Raw genomic sequence first — 23,241 nt, 5'->3', positions numbered from 1 at the left:
ATGATAGACGTCGCGTGCAGTATTAAACAGACGCTCTACTCCAGCACCTGTTGCTGGGATTGCGAGAACATCCCTTGCAAGTGTAGCGACGGCCGGAAAACGGGATTCATTCTCTCTCCAGAATGCGAGTGGCTCGGAATCAGTTACATCTATATTAAAATTAGTATCTAGTAAATCATTTGATCAGAAGGATTAGGATTGAACATACTACCGTCAAGATACTACGTCATTTCATCAACAACTGGCTTTGACTTGGTGTTGGATTTCTAGCTTCGAATAAGATTGTGAAGAACTGATCTTGTTGTCGATATAGAAGACTCTTATAGACCCTGAGTACTAGCAAGACGTTGCTGGATCGGAACAAGTGCATCTTGGAATGCTGCTCGATACTAATCCCGTAGTTCTTTTGAGTCGGACCAGTCATTAGAAAGAAAGAATTGAAATCTACTATCTGGCGATAGCATTGTGCAAACTGTATAGATATGCCCTCGTATTTGATCAGTCTCTTTATAGTAATCGCGTAGCTTTGACTAACTAGCATCGAGAGAGGTAAGCATCTGCTGTTTCCATGTAACACGCTTTCGTTCCAATTGTCTCTTTGATCGTTCAATATGCTCGAATAGCAGATTATAGATCTGAAAGACAAGATATGATGTTACATCTCGTGTCTTTGAGAGGGCAAGTGTATAATCAAAGAATGGCTTTGTAATATAAAGAAGATAGTCAATCTAGCGCCATTGATCATTATCAAGGGCGAAGTCTTTCTCGTTGAACTGATCACAAAACTGTATGATAAAGATACGGAGTCTCTTAGCTCGCCGGAGCATAAGGAATGTTGAATTCTACCGAGTCTTCACATCCTGGACAAGCATAAGCCCTTGCCCTTCAGGTTGAAGTGTAATGAATGAATCCCGGCGCTGAGGACTAGCGCGGATGTAAACAGCAAGTGCTCGTATTCTTTTCAAAGTATGCGAGATATCCCTTTTTTTTATATTCGCTCTCACGAGGGTACCTTGTTGCTTAGTCCATTTGGTCTCCGTAGTCTCATTCTAAGGGACTGCTTTTAGACGGTCAAGTAGCTGGTTCAAGCTTAATTGGATCACATGTGCAAGATAGGGGATGCGGATAATGTTGGTGTTCTTGGTATTGATTGAAGATTGTTGTAGCAAAGATTGCTGTAGGGCATCAACCAGAGCCTTATTATTCGACGCATTATCGGTGGTCAATCCAAAGATCCGGTCCCGAATTTCATGCTTAGTGACCGTTTCTAGGAGGATAGCACTTAGGTTCACACTGGAATGTGTTCTATAGAGGGGTTTGAAACCAAGTAGTACCTCACGATAGACCCAGTCAGCATCGATAAAATAGCTAGTGATAGCTATAAATGCCTGCCCAAATGGAGAAGTCCAACAATCTAATGCAACTGAGATCCTCGCGTGCTTTGGTAGTAGCCCAAGTATATTCTGTTGCCGTTCTTTGACACTAAGAGACAGCCGACGTTAAACTGTAGTAGCGTAGGGTATGGTCAATGGGCCTAGGGCTAACTGTGATTGTGCAATTAAGCGACGGAAGGATGGGCTTTCAATAAGTCGGAACGGGAGTCGGTTTATAGTAATAAACTGCAGGAGTTGATCGTTCTAGGCCTCTTGCGAGAAAGGTGCTTCGGCTGTATAACCCTAATTAACCCTTGTTAGTAAGTAATATTAAAGGATAGGCATTTACATACTGATTGAACAAATCCCCTTATTATACCCTTTTGCTTCTGCATCATTGCAGCATTTCGGCACCCTTTAGTTTCTAGATGACGAGTGATAGTCATTATGCCATGACGGCTAACCTTTCTACTAGCACCATTGGTATTGGCACTAGTTTCTTGCTTAATGCCATATGGATGCTCAAGGATAAGACCGCAACGCTTGCACATCACCTTTGGGCTCCCCGAAACCGAATGCGCTACTTGTTCAAACTGTTTCTAGGTCTCCGAAGCGGAACCATGCTGGGAGTCCTATAGAAGCGTCTTGTTGTTGGATCTATAGTCGGTCTGTAACCACCAATCGACCCAATTACTATGATTTATCGCGTCGAAGAGAAAGAAATCCCGTCTTTTACCAGGACCGACTCGTTAAAAGCACTCAAAGTCTGCTTCTAGAGCGATTGACGAAGGAACAGATGGCTGAAGAAACGATGAACCACCGTAGTTGCTGAATGCCTGCTAGGAAGCAGTGAATGATATAGTATCGAGGTCGGGTTCGAATGGGTCGAACTGAGATGATCCAATCTCGGTTTGCTGGCTTTGCGACATGATCAGTTGACGATTTAATAATAAATTCAAGATTGTGTAGTATGAAATGTATAGTAGGAAGGGTATAGGGTTTCAGGGGGATAGGTTCAAGGTCATACATTACAAAAGGCCACCTTCTTGATAATAGGAAACAGCAAATTGATGCAATAAACAGAGAATTCATCATAGTGCTGGTCTGAATTAAAACAGATGATTATAATACTCGTATATTATTAGCTACATCATGCATATTAAGTGGGTTCAGCCCATCCAAAGCCCATAGATAGCCCATTCCCAGCCCATTTCCCGGTCCATTTATCAATATTATCATTCAAAATATTTCACCCAATAGCTCATAATATATTTTGAAACCTCCATTACATCGAGATTAGATGTAATATCACTTATCTATAGAAGCAGAAATAAAGAAGGAGAGATGGGCTATCTGTTGGTATAAAATTCAATCATGTAAGCCTATAAAATATGAATTTGTTACTTGAATTTATACTTCAACAGAAAGATGCACCTGTTTCAGTCTATATAAAATATATATATCTTCATGTTGATACTCAGTAATCTTCCCAGGCGCTATAATAGTATAAATTCCTAGTCAAATTGAAGCTTTTTTGTGTAATTTGTATGAAATCTGGCATCATGATGTCGAATTTAGTATAATATCCACTCAATTCCTACTTGTTATAGTGATAATATAATAATACTAAATATACAGGCTGGAACAGGTGTAAAATACAGTCATTAATCAGCTACATTATACATGCCAAGACTGTATTTGTGCATAGATATGGGCTTTGATGGGGGCCCACAGCCCAACCATCGATGGGCTGTGGGTTGGGTTGGGCTCTGAAGATTGAGCCCATAGCCCACTGCGGGTTGGGCTATGGGCTGGGGGTCTAGGCCCATTTGTGGGCTATGCAGAGGTCTACCTATACGTACCGGATTTTCCCTGGCGGGTGGAGCTTTCCTATTTGAGCTGCCGCCGCTTTTATGAGGGTGCTCAGGCTCAGGCTCACTGAGTAGATGTCAGCACGGGCTCAGATCAGTGCTCATGCTCAGATCAGTCACGTGCAGAATGACTGATGATCAATGAGTGCTTAGTGAGTGCTCAGTATCCAATTAGTGAGTAACACTGATGCACTCAGCCCGCCGCAGACTATACCCAGAAGGGATTAGCCCCACAGGGTCGTTTATACTGTAATACAGACCCTGCCACTAAGTATTTACCCACCCGCATTTTCACCCCACCCCTATGAAATATATATCTTTACATACTACTAATAGATCGACACTAGAGACACGTCCGACGGAGGGTATCACGGGAAGTGGAGCCCTAGACGATCTCGAATTCAGCCGTAGGCTTAGCACGATAGCATTAGACACAAGTTAGGACATCTATCGTAGGTAGGGATGGGCTATACCGGTGTATAGAGGGAGGTGATATAAGGAATGGGGGTCTTGCAGTACGTAAGCACCGAACACGTGATATACGGGCCGTACCGCTATAGACGGGCACAGTCAGGTGATAAACCCTACCCTAGTCACGTTACATATGAATTTTTCGACCAATGAGAAGCCAGATCTCAAATCTGAGGCGGGGAATTTTGGACTAGAAGTCATTAACTGCCTTGCCTGTATTATTTGCTTCGCTGAGCTCAGCAAAATAAGGCCACTGGGGAAACACTAATAGACATTTGAGGATGACATGATCCACTGGCTAGCGACGTAAAATGAAACCGTTTAACCACGTGGGCCGAAGCATTTCCAATTCCTCTTGCTGCCATGCTTCACTCAAGGAGCTATAAGCAATGGTTTGTTTCCCTCCAGAGACGGCTTGAAGCGGACATAGCAGGCTTTGCGGTAATCAGGCAGATCTCGTGGTCGTGAAAAAGGCGAAAGAGACCTATGAACGTCTTGACACTAACATTTTTGCCGGAGGAATGAGACACTAGCCCGAGAAAAACAAAATGCTGCATAATTCAGTGCCTTCTTGAGGGCATAAGCTGCTTCAGCCAATAGCTCATGCTAGGGAGGTTTATCCGCATATTTCCAGACGCAGATTGTCGCTCGTGCTTGCAGGATTTGATCGACAGCTATTTCCATCGCTTATAAATTTTCTGGATCGATCGAATGCGTCGAAAATGTCGAAAATCTTCCGAGCTGAGTTTTGTGGAGACAAAATGATGCGTTGCCGTTTTACCTGATGGCGATACCCACGAGAGAAATTAATTCGCGGTGATCTTGTCTGCTAGGGCCAATACCTTGGAAAGGGCTGGACTCCTTCTAGAAAAAGGGCAAGATTGAACAATGTTTCTTCATGACCAGGGAGTATGACCGGACAAGCGAGAGGCATAAGGACGAATATATTCCTGGCTTACATGCATAAAATCATATGAGCAGAAGCTTCTATCTGGGTACAAATAGAATTCATATTTCATAGTCTTGTATTAATTGATATCTCCAAACCCACGCTATTTCGTCCTTGGAAGCCGGATAAGGAACTTATTGACATAAGTACTATAGAGTGGTATAATACACTAGCAGGTTCTGCTAGGCTATGAAATGGGTGAGTGTGTGTCTGCCAAATTTAGATCAGTCCAACACAAGCATAGTTCTCGGCCCAAATCCCAGTGCAGTCACTCTTGACGGCAGGGTTCCACTTGATGAAATTTGCAACGGTGATGCTGTATTTTGTCGCGATTGAAGCACAGATATCGCCCTTGACAACGAAATGGAATTTCTTGCAGTTGCCCACCATGCCGGCTTGGAACGGCGTAGGCGTCGCAATCCCGTTGCCCGCAGTCGTCGTCGTCGTTGCGGGGGGTTGGTCGAAGTTCCAATGCGGCTGATGCAGACGTAGTTGTTCGCCCAGAGACCTGAGCAACCGGAACCTACTGAGGGATTCCAGCTCAGGAACTGCTGCTGTGTGATGCTGTATTTGGACGCAATTGTCGCGCACGTGTCGCCGGCTTTGGCAAAGTAGAACCCGTCACAGTTATCCACCATGCCGGGCTGTGTCGGGGTTGGAGTCGCGATGCCGTTGCCTGTTGAGGTTGTTGAGGTTGTTGGCGCCGAGGTAGGCGTGGCGCCAATGCGGCCCACGCACACGTATGTGTTGGCCCAGAGCCCTGTACAATCGGAACCTACCGACGGGTTCCATTCCAGGAATTGTTGTTGTGAGATGCTGTTTTTGGACGCAATTGCCGCGCACGAGTCGCCGACTTTGGTCAAGTAGAAATCGTCGCAGTTATCCACCATGCCGGGCTGCGTCGGGGTCGGCGTGGGGATGCCGTTTCCGGTGGTGGTGGTGGTCGGGGCGGAGCCGCCGATCAGCCCTACGCAGACATAGGTGTTGGCCCAGAGCCCGCTGCAATCAGAGCCGACGGACGGGTTCCATTCGAAGAGCTGCGCGGCCGTGATGGCGTTGCCCGCCGCGATCGAGGCGCATGAGTCTCCCACCTTGGCAAAGTAGAACTCGTTGCAGTTTTCGACCATGTTTGGCTGCGTTGGCTGCGGCGTCTCCACGCCATTGCCGCTCGTTGGCGTCGGCTCCTCCGCGCTGGATGTGGTGGTGGTTGGGGCAGGTTCGTTGCCGCCCGCCGGGGCTTCGACGCAGTAAGACCGCCCCGTCAGGTAGTTGCCGCAGTCGGCAGTGATGGAAGGGTTCTGTCAGAACAAAGAAAGAACACACAGTCAGCACCAGGTGTCAGTGAAAAAAAAACGTGGGTATTATTTCTGTGCTGAACTGACCCAGAGGAGGAAGTCCTCCATGCTGATGCCCCACTCGAACGGCATGTCCGCGCACGCGATGGCCCCGTCAACATTGTCCCACCACCACGTACAGGTCGAAATGGTGTTGGGGTCAGACGGCGAACCAGGAGTCGCATCCTTCGCAAAATACTGCGGACGTCCCTCGACGCTGCCAAGGGCGAGGGCGAGAAGCCCAGCCAGTCGAAACGAAGACCCGGCCATCCCGAAAGATAACGAGGAGAGGAAATGTCTAAACGGTAGCAATGCTGTAATAATGCGGTAACAAGTAGGTACCTTGAGCAACGGCAGAGACAGTATGACAGCGCACGAGATCGTGAGCGTGAGCAGCAGGGCTTTATACTTGATATACCGCACTGTGAAAACTTCCGAGAGGACCACAGGACTCCGTAGTCGAAAGGCACATCATTGTGGACCACTTCTGTTTGACCGTCTATTTTTACCGACGCCCTCCCCCTCTATTGGGTGTTTCGGACAATCCTCCGGCGAGGCTGTAAGCACAGGTCTCCTGGTGTTGAAGGCCGGAAGGTTCTACCCTATGAGCAGGGGCTGCACCGTTCCTGTATCGTCTGATCATCTTTTTCTGCTCAACTACCTCGCAGGCGAGGCCCGCACTCATCCATCGTGATTCTTGGCATGGGGGTGGATTGCTTTGGGGATATCGCCCGGCTGTAAACTGAATCCATCAAACAGAAGCGCTCCAACATGCATCACAAGCAAAAAGTCAGCGCCCCCGTCATCTCCCTAGCGCAGCTTCGAGTTGAGAAATTCAAACTAGTCCCTTCATAAGACACTAGTGTGCTCGCAATTAAGATTGAATGTAACCCTCCCTCCCTGTTCATGGATGCGTGAACCGAGAGCCAAGCTCACATTGCCTTCTTCGTTAAATGAAGGAACCAAGTTTGCATGGATCCTTGGGCTTGTGATCCTTTGGGGACGATTGTTGAAAGCCCCCTCCCGATTATTCCTCCTGCAAGCGAGATGACACATAATCGCAACCCAGCCCTGCCTGCCGTATAACTGAATATTCTCACACTCGTAATAAATTGGGGCAAATTTGGGTATCTCTACCTCTCACATTTCCAGCAGCCCCTTCCGCCTGAGATATCAGAACATCATACTCCAGAGAGAAGGATGAAAGGTAGAAAGGGAGGGAAAAAGAAGAGACCTCATTGGGAAATAACCAGTTAGTACGGAGTAGTAGAAAGTTCAATTACAACAGGATCCCCGGAGATTGGAATGGGCATGAGGCGTTTCTTGGCGACTCCACTGCTCCGCCCTCGCACCAACAGCGGAAGGGCCGTCGGGGATGTTCCGGGCCGTCCGGATGGAACGGTTTCCCTGAGTCTTTTTATTGATGCGGCTGCTTTTGAAATTTATGCCAAGAGTTGAGAGCAAATTTCCTCTTCCTGAGGTGCTGCCAATCTCTTCAGTGAGCAGGGTATACAAGTTTGTACTAGGCGTGCAGCATGAGTTTCTTCCCTTCTCCGAGGCTCATCTTCTTTGATGTAACATGACCGCTCACCTCCACTTTTGTCTTTGACCATGGGCCCCGCCAAGCGCGGGGTTCTAAATCAGAGGAGCCAGACATCCTGGATGGAGATGGTCACTTGCTCGAGCCTCAGGCTACGGTGATCTAACTGCATAAGGCCGGGGTAGACGCCACGTGTGGGGGTGCAGTCAGGGGGAAATTATAGCACCAGTCAGTTAGCACTTTGTGCTCCCCTGTACCTTGCAATATGGTGGGAAATGAACCAACTCAGCCTCGGCTGCGGGAGAGCGGAGCGGTTTTGCCCGTATACTCTGTTTTCTAATCTCCGAAGATTCTCTATGTGTGGCGGCAGCCTTGCGCCGCCTTGGCTTGTTAACGCTAAGTCCTGATGGCTGCAGGGATGGAGAGCTCAGGGTGATAAAGAGATTTGTCTGCCCTGTTGACCGGGAGTGAAAAGGGTTCTGCAAGACTGTCTTTCCTACACCATGTGGCTCTGGAATGCTTGCTGGGCATCCAGGCTGCTGCTGCTGTCCGCGGCCAGTGGTCTGGCGTCTGGCCTGTCACAGTTCCAGCGCCTCGAGTTGAACAAAAACCCCTGCCCGGGCGCCTGTGACCCCAGCGGGAATAATACAAAGTGGTTCACGTACCACAGCGTGGACGAGTTTGCCGCATGCAACGAGCCAATCTTGCTCAACCTTAACGTCTACACGCCCGTCGACGACGATTCAACACACACCACAATCCGCGCCTGTACCATTGGCAACGCGCATAGCAAGGTTAACTTTCTTGCGGTTTCCGGCTACGTAGCCCCTGATGCCTTGGGCGCAACAAACTTTGGCCCGTCGTCTCTTCAGCGGCGGGATGGCTCTGGCTCTACTGCAAGTGTCGCATATGGCGGAAGGCCGGCCGCTAAGTCCAATGCTACGGCCTACCTGACACAGTGGGAGACCAGCGATCGCCTCGGCAGCAAGGCAACCGAAGACGTGATTCTGGCCGCAAAGGCTCTCCAACGGACTCTTAAGCAGGAGACCGCGATCCACGGAAAGAAGAAGATTATCTTCGCCTATCTCCACGGCACGCTCATCGGTCTCTATTCCGGGTCACAGGTCAATTTGATGCAGACCTCTGCGTCCATGCTGGACCAGTTGATCACGGCTCTTGAGGGCCAAGACTCGGACTCGGCCCCCTCGAGAAAGACCCTCGAGATCTGCGGGGGGCACTGTACGGCAAGCCACATCTTTGGCGTCGTTGGGGACGCAGGTGGTGATTTTCGCGCCGTCCAGAGCATTGTAAAGTCATGGAACGACGGCGAGCTTCTGTCCGCCAAGTCCGTGGTGGAAACTGAGTCCGTTCCAAAGTCTTCCCTCTGGACGTTCGCCAGCAACAATGCCACACAGCATCGACGACGCAGTCATGTGCGCCATCTAAATCCAAGAGCCGAGTGTCGCAGCATCAGAGTCGACGGCAAAGACACGTGTCCCTCGCTGGCAACTCGATGCGGCATTGGAGGCACGGCGTTCGAGAACTTCAACAAGGGCACGCCAAACTTTTGCTCCACACTCCAGCCCGGCCAGCCTGTATGCTGCTCGTCCGGTACGCTGCCAGATGTCACGCCAGACCCAAACCCAGATGGGTCCTGTACGTACCACGAGGTCCAAGACGGCGAATACTGCAATACGATTGCCGCAACCTACGGGTTGACGACTGATGATCTGTATGACTTTAACAAGAAGACGTGGGCCTGGGACGGCTGCGACAACCTCCCGTTGGGTCTGCGGATCTGTGTCAGTGAAGGGTTCCCTCCCCTACCCGCATCCGTGTGGAACGCTGAGTGCGGCCCAACGGTGCCGGACACGAAGCCTCCAAAGGAGGGCGAGGAGCTCGCCGAGATGAACCCCTGCCCGCTGGATGTCTGCTGTAACATATGGGGCATGTGCGGCACCACGGTCGACTTTTGCATACCGTCCAACTCCACGACTGGAAACCCCGGCACATCGGCGCCCAAGGAAAACGGATGCATCGCCAACTGCGGAATGAAGATGGTGAACGATGACAAACCGCCCGAGGTATATAAGAAGATTGGCTATTTCGAGGGCTGGAACTACAACCGCCCGTGTCTCACAATGCACGTCGACGATATCGACGACGGCTACACACACGTTCACTTTGCATTTGGCGAGTTCTCCTCCGGCATGGAGGTGATCATCAAAGTTGATGTTCAAGAGCAGTGGAAGGCCTTTAAAAAAGCCGACAGGAAATACAAGAAGATTCTGTCCTTTGGCGGGTGGGAATTCTCCAATGCTCCCGCCACGTCGGGTCTCTTCCGCCTGGCGGTATCGCCAGAACATAGGGATACGTTTGCTGAGAATGTCGTCAAGTTTGCTACCGACAATGGCCTGGATGGCCTTGACTTTGACTGGGAATATCCTGGCGCCACTGACATTGAGGGGTCGGATCCTGGAAATGAGGAGGATGGCGAGAATTACCTCGAGTTCCTGAAGCTCGTACGTGAGAAGCTGCCCAAAGGCAAGTCACTTTCGATTGCCACTGCAGCCTCCTTCTGGTATCTCAAGGGCTTTCCTGTCAAGGAAATGGCGCCGGTCCTGGACTACTTTATCCATATGACGTATGACTTTCATGGTAAGTTTGCCAAACAAACATGAGCTTTCCTCCACCGATAGTGAGGGGACGGGATGCTAACTAACTGTTGGACGCACAGGTCAATGGGATGTGGGCAGGGAATGGTCCATGGAGGGATGCCCAGCAGGGAACTGTCTACGGTCCCATCTCAACTCAACGCAGACGCACGATTCCCTAGTCATGATGACAAAGGCCGGCGTCCCATCGCACAAGATTGTCGTAGGCGTGACCAGCTACGGGAGATCGTTCAAGATGTCTGATCCGACTTGCCGCGGCCCAATGTGTACGTCCTTTTTCATCTTGTCTCTCAGAATATTTCCGGGGACGTATGTGATTTAACCCGTGAAAACAGGCACGTTTGTCGGCGAGAGAAATGATTCGCCTGCAAAGCCGGGCAGATGCACGGGAACTGGCGGCTACATCTCCAACTTCGAGATTCTTGAAATTATCGATAAAGGTGGTGCCATCAAAAGCTGGTATGACGAGGCAACTGATTCGGACTATCTGGTCTTTAATTCCGTCGAGTGGGTGGCGTATATGACCGACAAGACCAAAGACCGCCGTCGCGGCCAGTACCAGGGCCTCAACTGTGGCGGTACAACTGACTGGGCTATTGATCTCCAGGGAGTGAGTGTCTATTTTATTGATATTGATGCCGAAACGGCACATTTTACAGACTGTCGCTAACAACCGGGATCACAATAGGAAGGAAGACGTGCCAACACAGGCGAGCCTGTCTATTTGGACCCCATCGTATACAAGGAGCCCGATGCCTGGTGCGAAGCACCATGTGTGCTGGTCTTCCCACCTAGCCAGCTTCACTCGCCAACGACCATCGACCCGGGAGAGTACGTCACTTCGCTTCTCTACGGCACCACAACCGAAACTACCAAGAACCGCGAAACGGTCACCGCGTTCGTGACGCAGACGACGACAATCACCATTGACCTGCCCGTAATCACGACCGACGAGTTATCGTACTCCAACGTCAACATCAGCCGGAATCAAGACACCAGCTCGCTCTGGGTCGGGGTTAGCGTTCCTATCGCACCCGTCACCGTGAGCCTGGACGACGGTGGGGGCGGCACAACCACACGTGTTCTTACCCTTCCTGCGTGGCCGGCTGTAACCAAAGGCCCACGGCCTGGTGGTGACGATGATGACAATGACGATGGCTCTGGAGATGACGAGAACTGGGAATTACCAAATCCAATTGAGACAACGGCCAAACCCGAGCCAGGGCCCACCGAGGTACTTCACCATTTCCATTTACGCCCCCCCCCTTCTTCTTATCGTGTTTTGTGAATTCAAAGGAGCTGATGCAATGCTAAAAATGATAGCCAACCCGGACGACCTTGCCTACTTGGCGAACATATCCACCTTACATTGTCGAGCCTGTCAACGAGGAGGATGACGGTGACGATGACGACGACGACGACGGCGTTGTGATTATCACGAGCTGCAACCTATGGTTTTTCAATGTATGTCTTTTCCCCCATATAGCAATGCGGCACCTCTATGAAACGCGCAGCCCACGCTAATTATGTCCAGATATGTATTGGAGGCAAATTCAAGTCGATTAAATGGACTCTCCCTCCAGGCATTTATCCACCGTGAGCTTTATTTTTCCCATCAAAACTACGCGGATCAAGAGTGAAATCAATATTGTATGGGATATGATAGGCTAACATAACTTGATTCTCACCGACAGTGGTCCGCCGCCTCCAGATATCATAGGTCCCCCTCCAAGCCCCAAATTCACTATCAACCCGCCGCTTCCCCCTTGGCCAAAAATCACGTAAGAAACTGCCCTGCTCGAGACAAACAAGCCTTCTAACTCACATGACTTCCCTTCTGCAGCGTCGGCCATGACAAAAAGCTCACATACAGCGACGAGCCGTCCTGTAAGACCGAGTCGGCAGAGCTCTGCTCCACGACGGTCACAAAGTCGGAGACTCTGGTCGGGACAATCACGTCCACGGTCACTGCAACTGCGTCCGCCTGCGAGGCAATCTACGGCTGCTCCTTGACAGACTGGTCCTCGACCACGACGACCACTCCATCAGGTTGCGCCCAGCCCACGGCGACCGGCGGCGCATATGAGCCGCCAGAAATCGGGTGTCCGGCTCCCGCCATCGTCTACCCCAGGGACCCTGAGAACGTGGGCTCGATCCCGAGCCTGCTTCAGGGGTATGACGACTACGTGGAGGTCGGACTAACCACGGAACGCTGGGTGGCGTTCTACTGGATTCCCATGCTCGGCCAAGATACTATGGATGCTTTGAGGCGATCGGCAAGTCTATCTATTCTTGACTTACACCCGTGGCTTCCGTGAACAAGACTAACTGAAAGCCTGCACACACAGCCCGACGTCTCGTACGCATACTACTACGAGGAGAGAAACTACAGACTCGGATTCCCCTTTACTCGGCAGGGAGAACTGAAAGACCGGGCCCTCCCCTCCCATCCTGAGGCTCCAGTTAGCGCGGGTAGACCGGACGAGCTGCTAGAGGATTTTGACCCCGAACTGGATACCGACCCCAGCCCACTTAATGACACGCTCCGGGTCGAGTTGCGGCGCGACAAGAGGCAGACAGGATTCCATGTGACTCGAAACACGCCCTATTGGTCGCCTTCGCAAGTGTCCTTGCCAAGGGACAAGAAATGGCGCTCGCAGGACAGCGGGAGCTACGACTACAACAGCGCCGGGTGGACATATAACTACGACTCGGCCACCGCGGTGGATACATATGTGTACATGGTTCACGAAGGTGGCATTTGGCCGGATCACAGTGTTTGTTCTCTATCTTGTTCTACTGTCTGTCTACTAATGAATGGATTGTAGGAGTTCAGCCAAAGGAGCATCGAGTACCTTGAATCGGACCTCCTCATCGGGCCCGAAAACCAGGAGGGGATTGATGCCATTGAACATGGGTCTGGAGTTGCTGCCCATGTTATTGGCAATCAGCTTGGCATTTGTCCAACGTGCACCTTGGTCGTGGCCACGCCCCGGTATCCGAGTAAAGAAGTAGAGAACTGGTTTGAGTTTCCCATTGAAGAGATCATTTTGCAACTCATGAACGTACTGGAGGATATCAAGAGGAAGAACAGACAGGGCAAGGCGACCATCAACATGAGCTTTGGCTATAAAAGCGCTGCCGTGCCACCTATATTTATCGACATGCTCCGTGAGTAGCAGCAGATTTCTCATTCCCAACCTCAAATATGCCACATATAGCTTACACTGCCCTCTCCGGATATGTTTTGCTAACAGCCGCTTTCTCGTTGCAGGGCGAATACTACAAATGCTTGATGCGGAAGACGTCGTACTGGTCGCGGCGGCTGGCAACGACGGGGACAATGACGGGATCCCCATTCAATTATATCCTGCCAAATTCGGGGACAGTCTTCCCAATATGATCGTGGTTGCTGCGTCAAACTGGTGGGCCACGAGGGCCTCCTTCTCCAATTACTCCCCTTTTGTCGCGACGTTTGCTCCCGGGGACAACGTCCACTGCCCAGGCGCTGGCAACACCATGAAGACCTGCAGTGGCACTTCCTTTGGTAGGTTCAACAAAACGCCCCTCCCACCTCCCCCTCCTTTGGAATAAACTTCATGGCGTTGACTAACATGGCTTTTTCCTGATTCTCTGCAGCCGCCCCACAGGTCGCTGCGCTGGCCAATTACTTCCGCGCAGTGCCGTCCCGCTGGCAGTCTCAGCTGAACAAGCCAGCTAACGTCAAGAAGCTCATCCAGCTCTTTGCGCGCCGCTTCGCCGTTGACGGCCAGAGCGTCGACCCCGCAGAGAGGCGGCCGATTATTTGGAACGGCCAGGTCGGCGAGCACAGCTGCCTGCGCGACCCCGGGTCCTCGGAAGACTGGGCGCAGGCCTGCCCGGCCATCCAAGACAACCTCAAAGACGAGCCAGTGAACCCGGGGCAGCCCGTGGAGCCTTGCGGCGCCGGCCAGAACGGCAACCCGGCAAGACGGCGGCGGCAGGACGGCGGCGGCGGTAGCTGCCCCCATATCCCCGGTGACAACGGCCCCGGCAAGAACATCGACTGGGAAGAGGGCCCGTCGGCGCCCGAGTGCGGTAGCGACGATAACTGCGGCGGAGAGCTTTGCAAGGGGTACTATTGCGATCCGGATCCGGAGATCAGCCATCCGCCGGACTACTACGACCCCAAGGACCCCCAGAACCCTCATGGCCAGCCCCCGCGGCCGCCCCAGGAACCAACTTCGACAACGACCGGCACACCACCAACGAATACACCAGAGCCCCCCGTCGAAACAATGTCAATGTGTGTTGGTTCCTCAGTAACCCCTACGGGGGAATTTCCCATCTACGCCTACAGCGCTTATTCGCCTGGTAAGTGCACTCACAGTCCCACTCCCAGATCCCACCTCCTTCCACCCCATCAGACGAGGAGAATCAAAATCTAACCCCTCCAGGTCTCCACTGCGACGGCGTCTTCATCGTAGACGGCAAGATCGGCTCATCCCCAGAAATCTGCGACGCGTCCAACGACAACTTCTCCTTCGATATCTGCCGCACCGAATTTACCTTCGTAAATGAAGGCCCTGAATTTTTCTCCAAATGCGGCTTCCAAATCATGATTGAGGGCAAGAAGTATACGCCTCGCCAGCTGGACCCCACGGATGAGGATAACCCTTGCTCGGGCAGCTGTGACCTGGCGTCGATTTCGGGGCTTTTGTTGTATGAGAGTTTACCTGCACCTGCTTGTGATTGATTGATTGGGTAGTTGGGAGAGAGGGACCAGTTTGGGTTGGATAGGAACATAAATAGATACGGATATACTATGTAGGATTACATCGTGTCATATCTATCCATCTGCAGACAGTGTTCGTTGGCGAGGGTAAATAATGTACAGGATGGATGTTATAGTAACGTAAGGTAAGGTAGTTCAAATTCTACAGATAGAATCTTTTTTTCTTTTTGTTTTTCTTTTTTTTTTCGAGTGAGAAGGAAAGAGAAATGTGACGTCTGATAACTATCACCCGCTTTGACCTTTGACCAGTAGGTCGCAGCCCCCCCAAAGGCGCAAATGAAAGGCTACCTGCAACATATGTCTTGCAGCGAGTGTACTATATAGCTACAGTAACATACTATCCATTATACTACCTATAGGCGCACAAGAAGCTTGTTACCAAAGTGCCAGAATAGAGTTGGAACAGCGCTCCGTGCCTAGTTTTAGGTTTATATGCTGGGAAAATTCTCTCAAGGAAGAAAAAAAATGTCCAGTTCTGTTACGTTCACTATGAAGATTTGCTGGAATGGTTGGTACCAGGATCACAGTAACTGGTTAAGCAAAGTGTGGGCCCTGCTCTTAGCCATGACGCGGATGTCGATGCAGCGTTTCCCCGTTCCAATGGAAGCTCGCCGCGTGCGAAGGTCCCTCTCTACCTCCTCGGTCTGTTCCTCCCACGTGGAAACATCACTGCCCGGTGCGGTTTCGCGCAGGAAGTTTGTTAGCCCGCCGACCACCTCGACGAGATTAGGGACGGAGACGGGTCTTTGTTGTTGTTGCTCGGGTGCAATCTCGGCAGAGGTTTGACAAATCTTGACAAAAGAGTATTGTAAGAAGGCACCGTCGTCGTCGCTTGAACTGCAACTGCGGCCTCGTCGGTCCATATTGGCAGAGGGCTGCCTAAGGTTAGATAGATCAGTCAGCGGGAGGCCAGCGTGGCACTTAGGTGGAGGTGGAGGTAAAGGTGGCATCTCCGCCACCGTCTGAATATGATCAGAGTTCTGTTCCGAAGAGTCCACAAGATCCACAAGAACCACCCAGCTGCCGGGATGTATATCTCTGGGTCTGACTTTTGACGGGTCGTTGGGCGGGAGCTCGTGATCGAAAAGTCCGGCGGGGATGGGGCTCACACCGAATTGACCTGGCGATGACCATGACGGCGGTGAGTGGTCGCCATCTTCAACGGTGGTGGTGGTGGTGGTGAGTGACGAGGACGCCCCCTTGTGTGCGAATCGCAAGATAGCTTTCTCGGAACCCGAACCCGAACCCAAGGACCGAAGATATGCCAGGAACCGGACGGCGAAGCTCTCAGCGTCTAGCAGGGTATTGTCCATGGCGTAGTAATCACTGTAACTGTAACTATAACTAGAACTATTCTGGTATTGCTGGACGTGGTGGTCTGCGGCTACGTCTGGGCCATCTTCGCGCTGGTGATTTACAAGCGTGAACATGTGTACAACGGGAAAGACTAGGGCGTCGGGGGAAGTGAAGCTGTGACTGATAGTCAAGGACGATGTTAGGAATCCGCGGCTGCGCAAGGATGTTGAAAAGGCGGAGGTCGGATAAATAGTTTTGGTGCGGAGCCACTCCAGGTCTCCTCCTGATGCCCTCCCCCACAGCAGCAGCAGCTGGGAGCAGAAACGAGCGGAGGCGTCGTCACTATCCCGGTCCGGTCGCTGCAAAAAACATAGCTGTTTGAGGGCCGTGGTCTGCGCAAGGACCGTTGCGAGATCACCGAGGTCTCCCTCTTCCTCGTCTCCCTCCAGCCCAAACTGATCGACGCAAAGGCTGAGCGCAGACGCGTCCCGAAGTTCATCAGATGCAATGGCGGCAGCGATCACGCTGGGCGCAAGGTTCTGAAACGCGACCCAGTTGAGGTGACTGCGTCCGGCGTACGCAACACGCAAAATGTAGCTCGAGATCTCGGATGGACCTAAGGTGTCTGGCACCTCTTCGAGCCGCAGCCGCAGCTGCTCGCGGTACTCGGCGAGCTTTTGGAGGTTGTCGCTTACCGTTTTCTCGAAGGGGGGTTCGGTGGGCTCCTGGGTGAGCAGAAGCAAATCATCAATAGCACAGTCGATATGCGCATTCTGCAAAGGCTCTTGTGACGTGGTCCAGCGCGGGGCAGTTGTTGTAGTCGATGCATCCTCAGTGCGGGTGGTTTGCATTGATGGGCGAAAGTCTGTTTTCACAAGTCAGCAAATATGTGTAAATATGTTTGAGTATGGGGAAGCGCGAGGAATTCACAGACAGTCGGAACTGCTTGAGAGGAGACCTTGCAAAATCTCTTCAGCCTTGCTTTTAACTGTATCCTGACCTTCAAGCTCCGGTGGCCAAATGTCTATCATTCCTAAGTCAGCGCAGGCGCATAGGTAACGTGAAAACAGACGTACAGTCTAAGGCTGCATCATCAACAAGCGGCCTATCCTTTAGTCTGAGGATGCTAGGGTCCTCTTTCACGTTCTCGTAGATGTGGTACTTGCGTAGCCACTGATGAATAGATAGCGGCACTCGAGGCCGCGAGCTCTCGAGTACAACGTCAGGCTCCTTTAAAGGCGGCTCGTCTTCGACGGGATCCCAGCCCATCGACCTCGCTCGGTACCGAACCTCGGCCATATAGTGCATACGGAACGCAACAATACCATACTTCACGCCGCTATCGAGGTCGGATATGTCGATAACGATAAGGCCGTACTCGGTGCAGTCGCCGCGAAACATAGTGGATAGCGGTTGGAGCTGGACGTCGCCGGGGCGCGCGCTGTTGCTATTAATGGCATCGCTATCGTCGCGCAACAAGCCTAGCAGAAGGCACGTCGTTATAAAGGGGAACTCGCTAAGCGTGTCATCATGCCACGGCAACTGGGGCCGTGGTGGCACCTGCTTCTTATGGCGGCCGTCAGGCACGACGAAAGGAGGCTGCGGCGAGTCTGGAACGTTGGGCCGCTCATTAATATGAGCCTCGTTGCCCCCCTTAGACCGACGATACCAGTCCTTCGCGAGTGCTCTCTCCGCCTCAAGCGGCGCGCGGTTTGCGGGATCCGAGAGGATTTCGATTAGCGCGAGAGTGTCTGCTACCAAACGGTGTACGCGCTCCGGAGGCCATAGTGCCGTGGTGCGGTCGCAGCCCTGGCGGTAGGCCACGGCCAGGGGGCGGCTGGCGCCACCGGGGCCAACATTGGCAACAACGGCGAAGAGGAAGGAGCGGGGGGTTCTGGAGTATAGAGTGGTGTATCCCCACACCATTGTATCTCTATCCTTAAACAGCTGGGAGACAAGGAGAGAAAAAGAGCATTGCACAGCCTATTTAAAGAGAAGAGAGGCGGGGGGCAAGTCTCCTAAGGAGTAGCCGTTGGAAGAGGATTTTCCATGAATCGTATGCTGAGTACAGGTAGTGGGGATAACGCGTGATAAGATTGACACTTTGACACATTGAGGGGTCCCGAAGTGCACCGCCACGATTCTGTCCTGCTACAAGAATCTTAGTACCCGCTCGCTTACAGTATCCGATCGGAGATTGGCTAGCCAAGCAATGACTTCAAACACCGGCGCCTAACACAGCCACAAATAACGTTGCTGCCTGGACGGACTGTCATGCCAGCCAGAGTGTAGGGATGATCTGGTCAAAGTCTAAGATTTTATCAGAAGGTTGAAGCGCTCTGCAGTTGCCTCGACAGTAAAGGTCTTTCCAACACTAGGCGGGCCACTAGGAAAAGTCAGACGAGAAGCAACAGATGCCCCTTGCTAACATACTGCAACAGGACGTTAAGTCCGCGCCCCTTTCCATCGATCACATCGTAAAATGGCACAGCTAGCACTAGTCCAAGGCGAGCTTTGGCCAATGATGAGAGAAGAGTCTTGGTCTTTAGCGGAATTTTCAGACAGTCAGATGATTCTAGACACCATTACACGTCTTCAGAGCACTAATAGCACATTCCACTACCTTATATTAGCCAGGAATCAGTTATTATCACATATAACTTACGGAACAATTTCTCCTTAGAGCTAAAGCAGCAGACTGTTAGACACGTAATCAAAAAATCGATCTCCCTTGATTCTTCCCCCGCGCTACCATTCTATATTTTCTCTTTCTCTCGATCACGATTCTCGCTAAATAGTGCATCTACATCAAAGACGGCAATGCCATTCTTCTCCTTTACCCATAAGTCGCGGAGCGTGGGCCGGGAGTAGTTTAGCTGCATTTCATAGAAAAAGGCAGCGTCCACTACCACTCGACTATTGAGTTTCATCTTGAAAGGCCTCCCCTTGTTCATGAAAAACGCGCTGCCGTTAACGTGGTTCCCGGCCGGTCCGTCACCCCATCAAAATTTCAAAATCTTCATATTTTTTAAACGCCAATTAAATAACCAAAACACTATTAAATTGACAATTTAACCCTTCTGCGGGCATTTTGTACAACTATGCCCCTTTACTCCGCATTAAGATATGTTCGTGAACAAGCTTAATAGACATATTGTAAAACTGTTGAAGATCACGTTTTGTAGGCGAAGAGATCTTATCAGCAGCTGAACTTAGACCAGAATCGAGCCTAGATTTGCGTTTTTCTAGCTGCTTAGTCGTTCGAGGGATACCGGCAGAGATATTGCTACCTGATGTTGAACCTTGTGAAACTGGTCGACCTAGTAGAGGCGGAGATTGAAGGCGAATATTGAGCTTTGATAATACCCGGTCGGGGTCTAATGGCACTAGACCAGTAGCTGCGAAGGCACTTTGATTGATAGACTCTTTAAATGAGTCGTCACGAGCCGCTGGAAAGATATCAAGGAAGTCATCTTTTTCGATAGAATCGATGCCTAATCGGGTATATTCCGCAACCCGCCTTCCGTAAGAGCGCTTTAACACAGCAAAACAACCAACATCAAGAGGCTGTAAAAGATGAGAGGCATGCGGAGGCATACAGATTGGAATAATGTTATTTTCCTGGCAAATCTTGTCGAATGTTGCTGTAAGATGACTATCGTGGCCATCGAGGATTAAAAGGCAATGTTTCCCTTTTGTCTGGCTTATTATATGCGGCATAAAGTGTTTTTGGAGCCAATCAACGCTAATTTCATTGCTTGTCCAGCCGTTTGGACTAACGTTAAGAGCCCAATGCTTTGGAAGGTTGTCGAACCATCGTACCATAAAGTTCTTTCCTTAAAAGATAATGTATGGTGGGAGCGCTCGCCCAGAGGCGCAAATTGATTCGATAACAGTCACCCATTCACGATTGCCAGCTTGTAAAACGCCCCTCCGGCCAGTGTGAAATGACTGCATAATAACCTTCGTTATTGCACTAACTCCCATCGCAAACCCCGATTCGTCAAAGTTATAGATATCATCCGAAGTGATACCATATTGAGAAATCGTTTTTTCGACAAGCTTAAACCACTCAATAATGGTATTTGGGTCTTCCATTAAGGCGCGTTTATAGTCATATTTGCGAGAGAATCGACTAATAAGCTCAGGATGTCGTTTGATTTATTGTGTTGGCCAATTTTTGCCAACAGTCTGGGGGGTATGATCTCCGCGGTGTTGGGGTAGTAAATTGGCCATATCTCTTAACATAGCGATCGTAAGCGCAGCGCCTCTCTGATCCATAGAGATTAACCAATCCTGAATTGATTCCTCTTCTAGCTGTGTGAATTTATGGCCTGTAGCCCTTGCTTCATACAGATTAGGAATGCCTTTCATCCGATCCGCAAGAGTTGTGCGGGGGACATTAAAAGAGCGAGCAGCAGCAGCGATCGTGCTAATCCTGCCATTTTGAATTGATTTAATAGCTAGCAAGATCCTGCCTTCCTGATCAATTGATTTTTGAGCTTTTTGACTGCGGTTTGGTGGCATGGTAGGTATTTAAAAAGGGGTGGTTGGGTAGAGGCAGAGAATTTGAGGTGGGATGACGGACCGGCCGGGAACCACGTTAGATCTAAATAAAGTCTCCGGTTTTTGCACTAGAGGCCGAGAAACCCATTGGTCCCGGCCGACCCACAAAGTTTATTTCAAGCACCCAGCGCATCTTGACCATTACTCTGGCAACCTAGAATATTTACGAATAAAGTTGTTTCCTCCTACAATATACTATATTTTGCCAGCATGAGACCTTGAAGAGAGTACCTCGATTTCGATTTTCCCTCTGAATTTTCGGACTCTGGGACAGATTTTGTCACGCCAATCCAACAAACAAGTGGAGCAGAAGCCTATAGATAAGCTTTCGATGAAGTTCTTCTGACAACCGCATTCTCTCACCGAGCCAGCATTTCCATGGTTCATCGAAAGTTATATGTCGAATTGACTTGGGATTCGGCTACTGATCGACGGTCCCGCTCTCTATTCCACGGTCTTTGTGAATCTAATTTTATCCTATTGACTTGGGTCTGTCAGTTTTGGACTGACTCGGAAAACCTTTGCTTCTCGTCAAATATGACTAGGGCATGGTTTAAATAAGTCGTATGCCTCAGCTTCTACTCTTCAGATTACTCTGCCTTCGATCACCCATCTACACCGAATCCATTTGAAAATGCAACCAAAGATATTACCTCGAGCTGACCAGAATTAAGTGGGTTTTAAAAATTTCCAGGGAGCCCCCTTGATACCATGTCCTGATCTTGTTCCGAGGACACTCATAGTTGTGTGAGTCTTTATACACTGCCCGCAGTATTTTCCAGGCCGCATGGGACTCCGATGACATACTCCTGAACTAAAGAGACAAGAATGAAGAATGTGCAAGTATAGCGGATTTATAACAGCACTGAAGACGGGTCTGTTTCAAGGGCACACGGAACAGTGCTCCATTTCACAACGCTTGACATCTGGGAGGCCTCCGATGATGTTGTGATTCCAAGGAAGGGTGAATTCTCTTGTTTTTATAATTACATGAGGGGATATGTACAGCCACGACGAGATTCCTCATGCTGCGGCTTCCTTGCGGAGCCATCACAGGTGTTTGTTATAGCAATGTGCACCAGGACTAGTTATCGAGATAGTTGGCCACTGTTGCTTCGATCTCACGATGTAAACCACATGCCGATCAACTGTTGCTCGCATGGACGTTCTGCTAATTGCTATTCAAGCTTCCTGGCTGAACAGACACGATGTACATACTCCCACATCCAAGATGACGATCCTTTTTCTTTAGGCCAACACGGGATTGATACTCGCGTCGCACGACCTATGAGAGACGATCAGCTTGTAATGAGTAAATGATAACAGGTGATAACATAAAATGCATTTCGTACCTATTCTGGGGGTTTTCGTATGACCTGATTCATTGCTGTCGGTCTGGCTCGCCTCGGCCGTTAAGATTGTTTCAAACCATTTGTCAATGTTACTTTTCGTAGAAATTTTGTTTGGGAGAGCCACCAATGAAGCCCTACGGCCAGTCGAGCGACGAACAGCTTTTGATTGTTTTTGATTGCCTGAACCATTAGAAGCCCTGGCGCCAGTGCGACGGCACTTCCGCAGAATGTGGTACTTCTTCCCCCGTAGAGACTCAGCGCTTCGGGCCACCCGGTGTTGTTCGTAATATGCGTCGGAGCGGGCTTTCCACGACAGCTCTCGATAGGCATCCAGCCAAGCGAGAAGATTCTTTTCCTCCTATTCTGGCCAGCCCGATGCGCTACGTGGGGACATGGTGATGACCGGGCAAGTGGCAGAAGTGGGAAGAACGGGTGAAGAAAACAGCACAAGTGAACTCGAAGGTGTAGGTTTGTTGAGTTTAAAATTCTTTTCATTACTCAGTCAACTACGAAAGACCCTACTGTTGCATTAAAAAAGACCATTGTTTGATTATGAGCCATGGCTCAGTCTGGTGAGCTGGTCTCAGACCCTCACCATTCGCTAGTCCAAACATGCCCTCATATTATTATTGCACCGTTGGAAAGAAGGTGGCTGTTGAGCAGCGACGTTGAAACGAAAAATGCTGGTTGCCTTTCTTTCTTGGCCACACAGCATGGTTCTACCGCTTCGTTGGAACATGTTCTTCTAGGCCGGCTTTTTTCGTACAACATTCGTTGGCCTTCTTGTCCATCGTCCACATGAAACATCTATCAACGTTGGTTTAACAGACATTGTGGAATTCATGGACAAAGTATGAGGGCCTCAACGACGAAAGGTCTAAGAGTTGTGGAAAGTATGGCTGGGAGATAGTTGACCTTGCGACTCCCATTGCAAGCAAGCAAGTAGTCAATTCCGATTTCATGATACAAATATCTATTAGGCCAGTGCGCTCTCTCTTTTACTGTGCACTCAACAAGACTTGGGAACTCTCGCCGTCTCC

The 23,241-nt window shown here is 50.3% G+C and overlaps 3 protein-coding genes across 3 annotated transcripts; 1 reads left to right on the top strand and 2 right to left on the bottom strand.

The window, feature by feature from the left end:
• Positions 1 to 4,883: 4,883 nt before the first annotated feature.
• On the bottom strand, positions 4,884 to 6,268 carry N7471_013483 (muramidase family protein; the record flags this gene model as incomplete). Its single annotated transcript, XM_057286202.1, has 3 exons — positions 4,884 to 5,141; positions 5,192 to 5,962; positions 6,047 to 6,268. 3 exons carry the CDS (start codon positions 6,266 to 6,268, stop codon positions 4,884 to 4,886), a joined length of 1,251 nt encoding a protein of 416 aa, XP_057129527.1.
• A 1,773-nt stretch (positions 6,269 to 8,041) lies between these two features.
• On the top strand, positions 8,042 to 14,948 carry N7471_013482 (Killer toxin subunits alpha/beta 6; the record flags this gene model as incomplete). Its single annotated transcript, XM_057286201.1, has 13 exons — positions 8,042 to 10,196; positions 10,276 to 10,479; positions 10,549 to 10,823; positions 10,902 to 11,447; positions 11,537 to 11,677; positions 11,748 to 11,809; positions 11,908 to 11,994; positions 12,057 to 12,405; positions 12,562 to 12,990; positions 13,042 to 13,384; positions 13,488 to 13,760; positions 13,853 to 14,566; positions 14,650 to 14,948. The coding sequence occupies 13 exons, from the start codon at positions 8,042 to 8,044 to the stop codon at positions 14,946 to 14,948; spliced, it is 5,877 nt and encodes a 1,958-aa protein (XP_057129526.1).
• A 560-nt stretch (positions 14,949 to 15,508) lies between these two features.
• Positions 15,509 to 18,209, bottom strand: N7471_013481 (uncharacterized protein; the record flags this gene model as incomplete). Its single annotated transcript, XM_057286200.1, has 2 exons — positions 15,509 to 17,148; positions 17,360 to 18,209. The coding sequence occupies 2 exons, from the start codon at positions 18,207 to 18,209 to the stop codon at positions 15,509 to 15,511; spliced, it is 2,490 nt and encodes an 829-aa protein (XP_057129525.1).
• Between the last annotated feature and the right edge of the window lie 5,032 nt (positions 18,210 to 23,241).

The sequence above is a fragment of the Penicillium samsonianum genome, assembly GCF_028829775.1.
Source record: "Penicillium samsonianum strain IBT 33392 chromosome Unknown utg000009l_segment0_segment0, whole genome shotgun sequence".
In the NCBI taxonomy this organism is placed as follows: Eukaryota; Fungi; Ascomycota; class Eurotiomycetes; order Eurotiales; family Aspergillaceae; genus Penicillium; species Penicillium samsonianum.
This window is presented reverse-complemented; position numbering and strand designations above follow the sequence as displayed.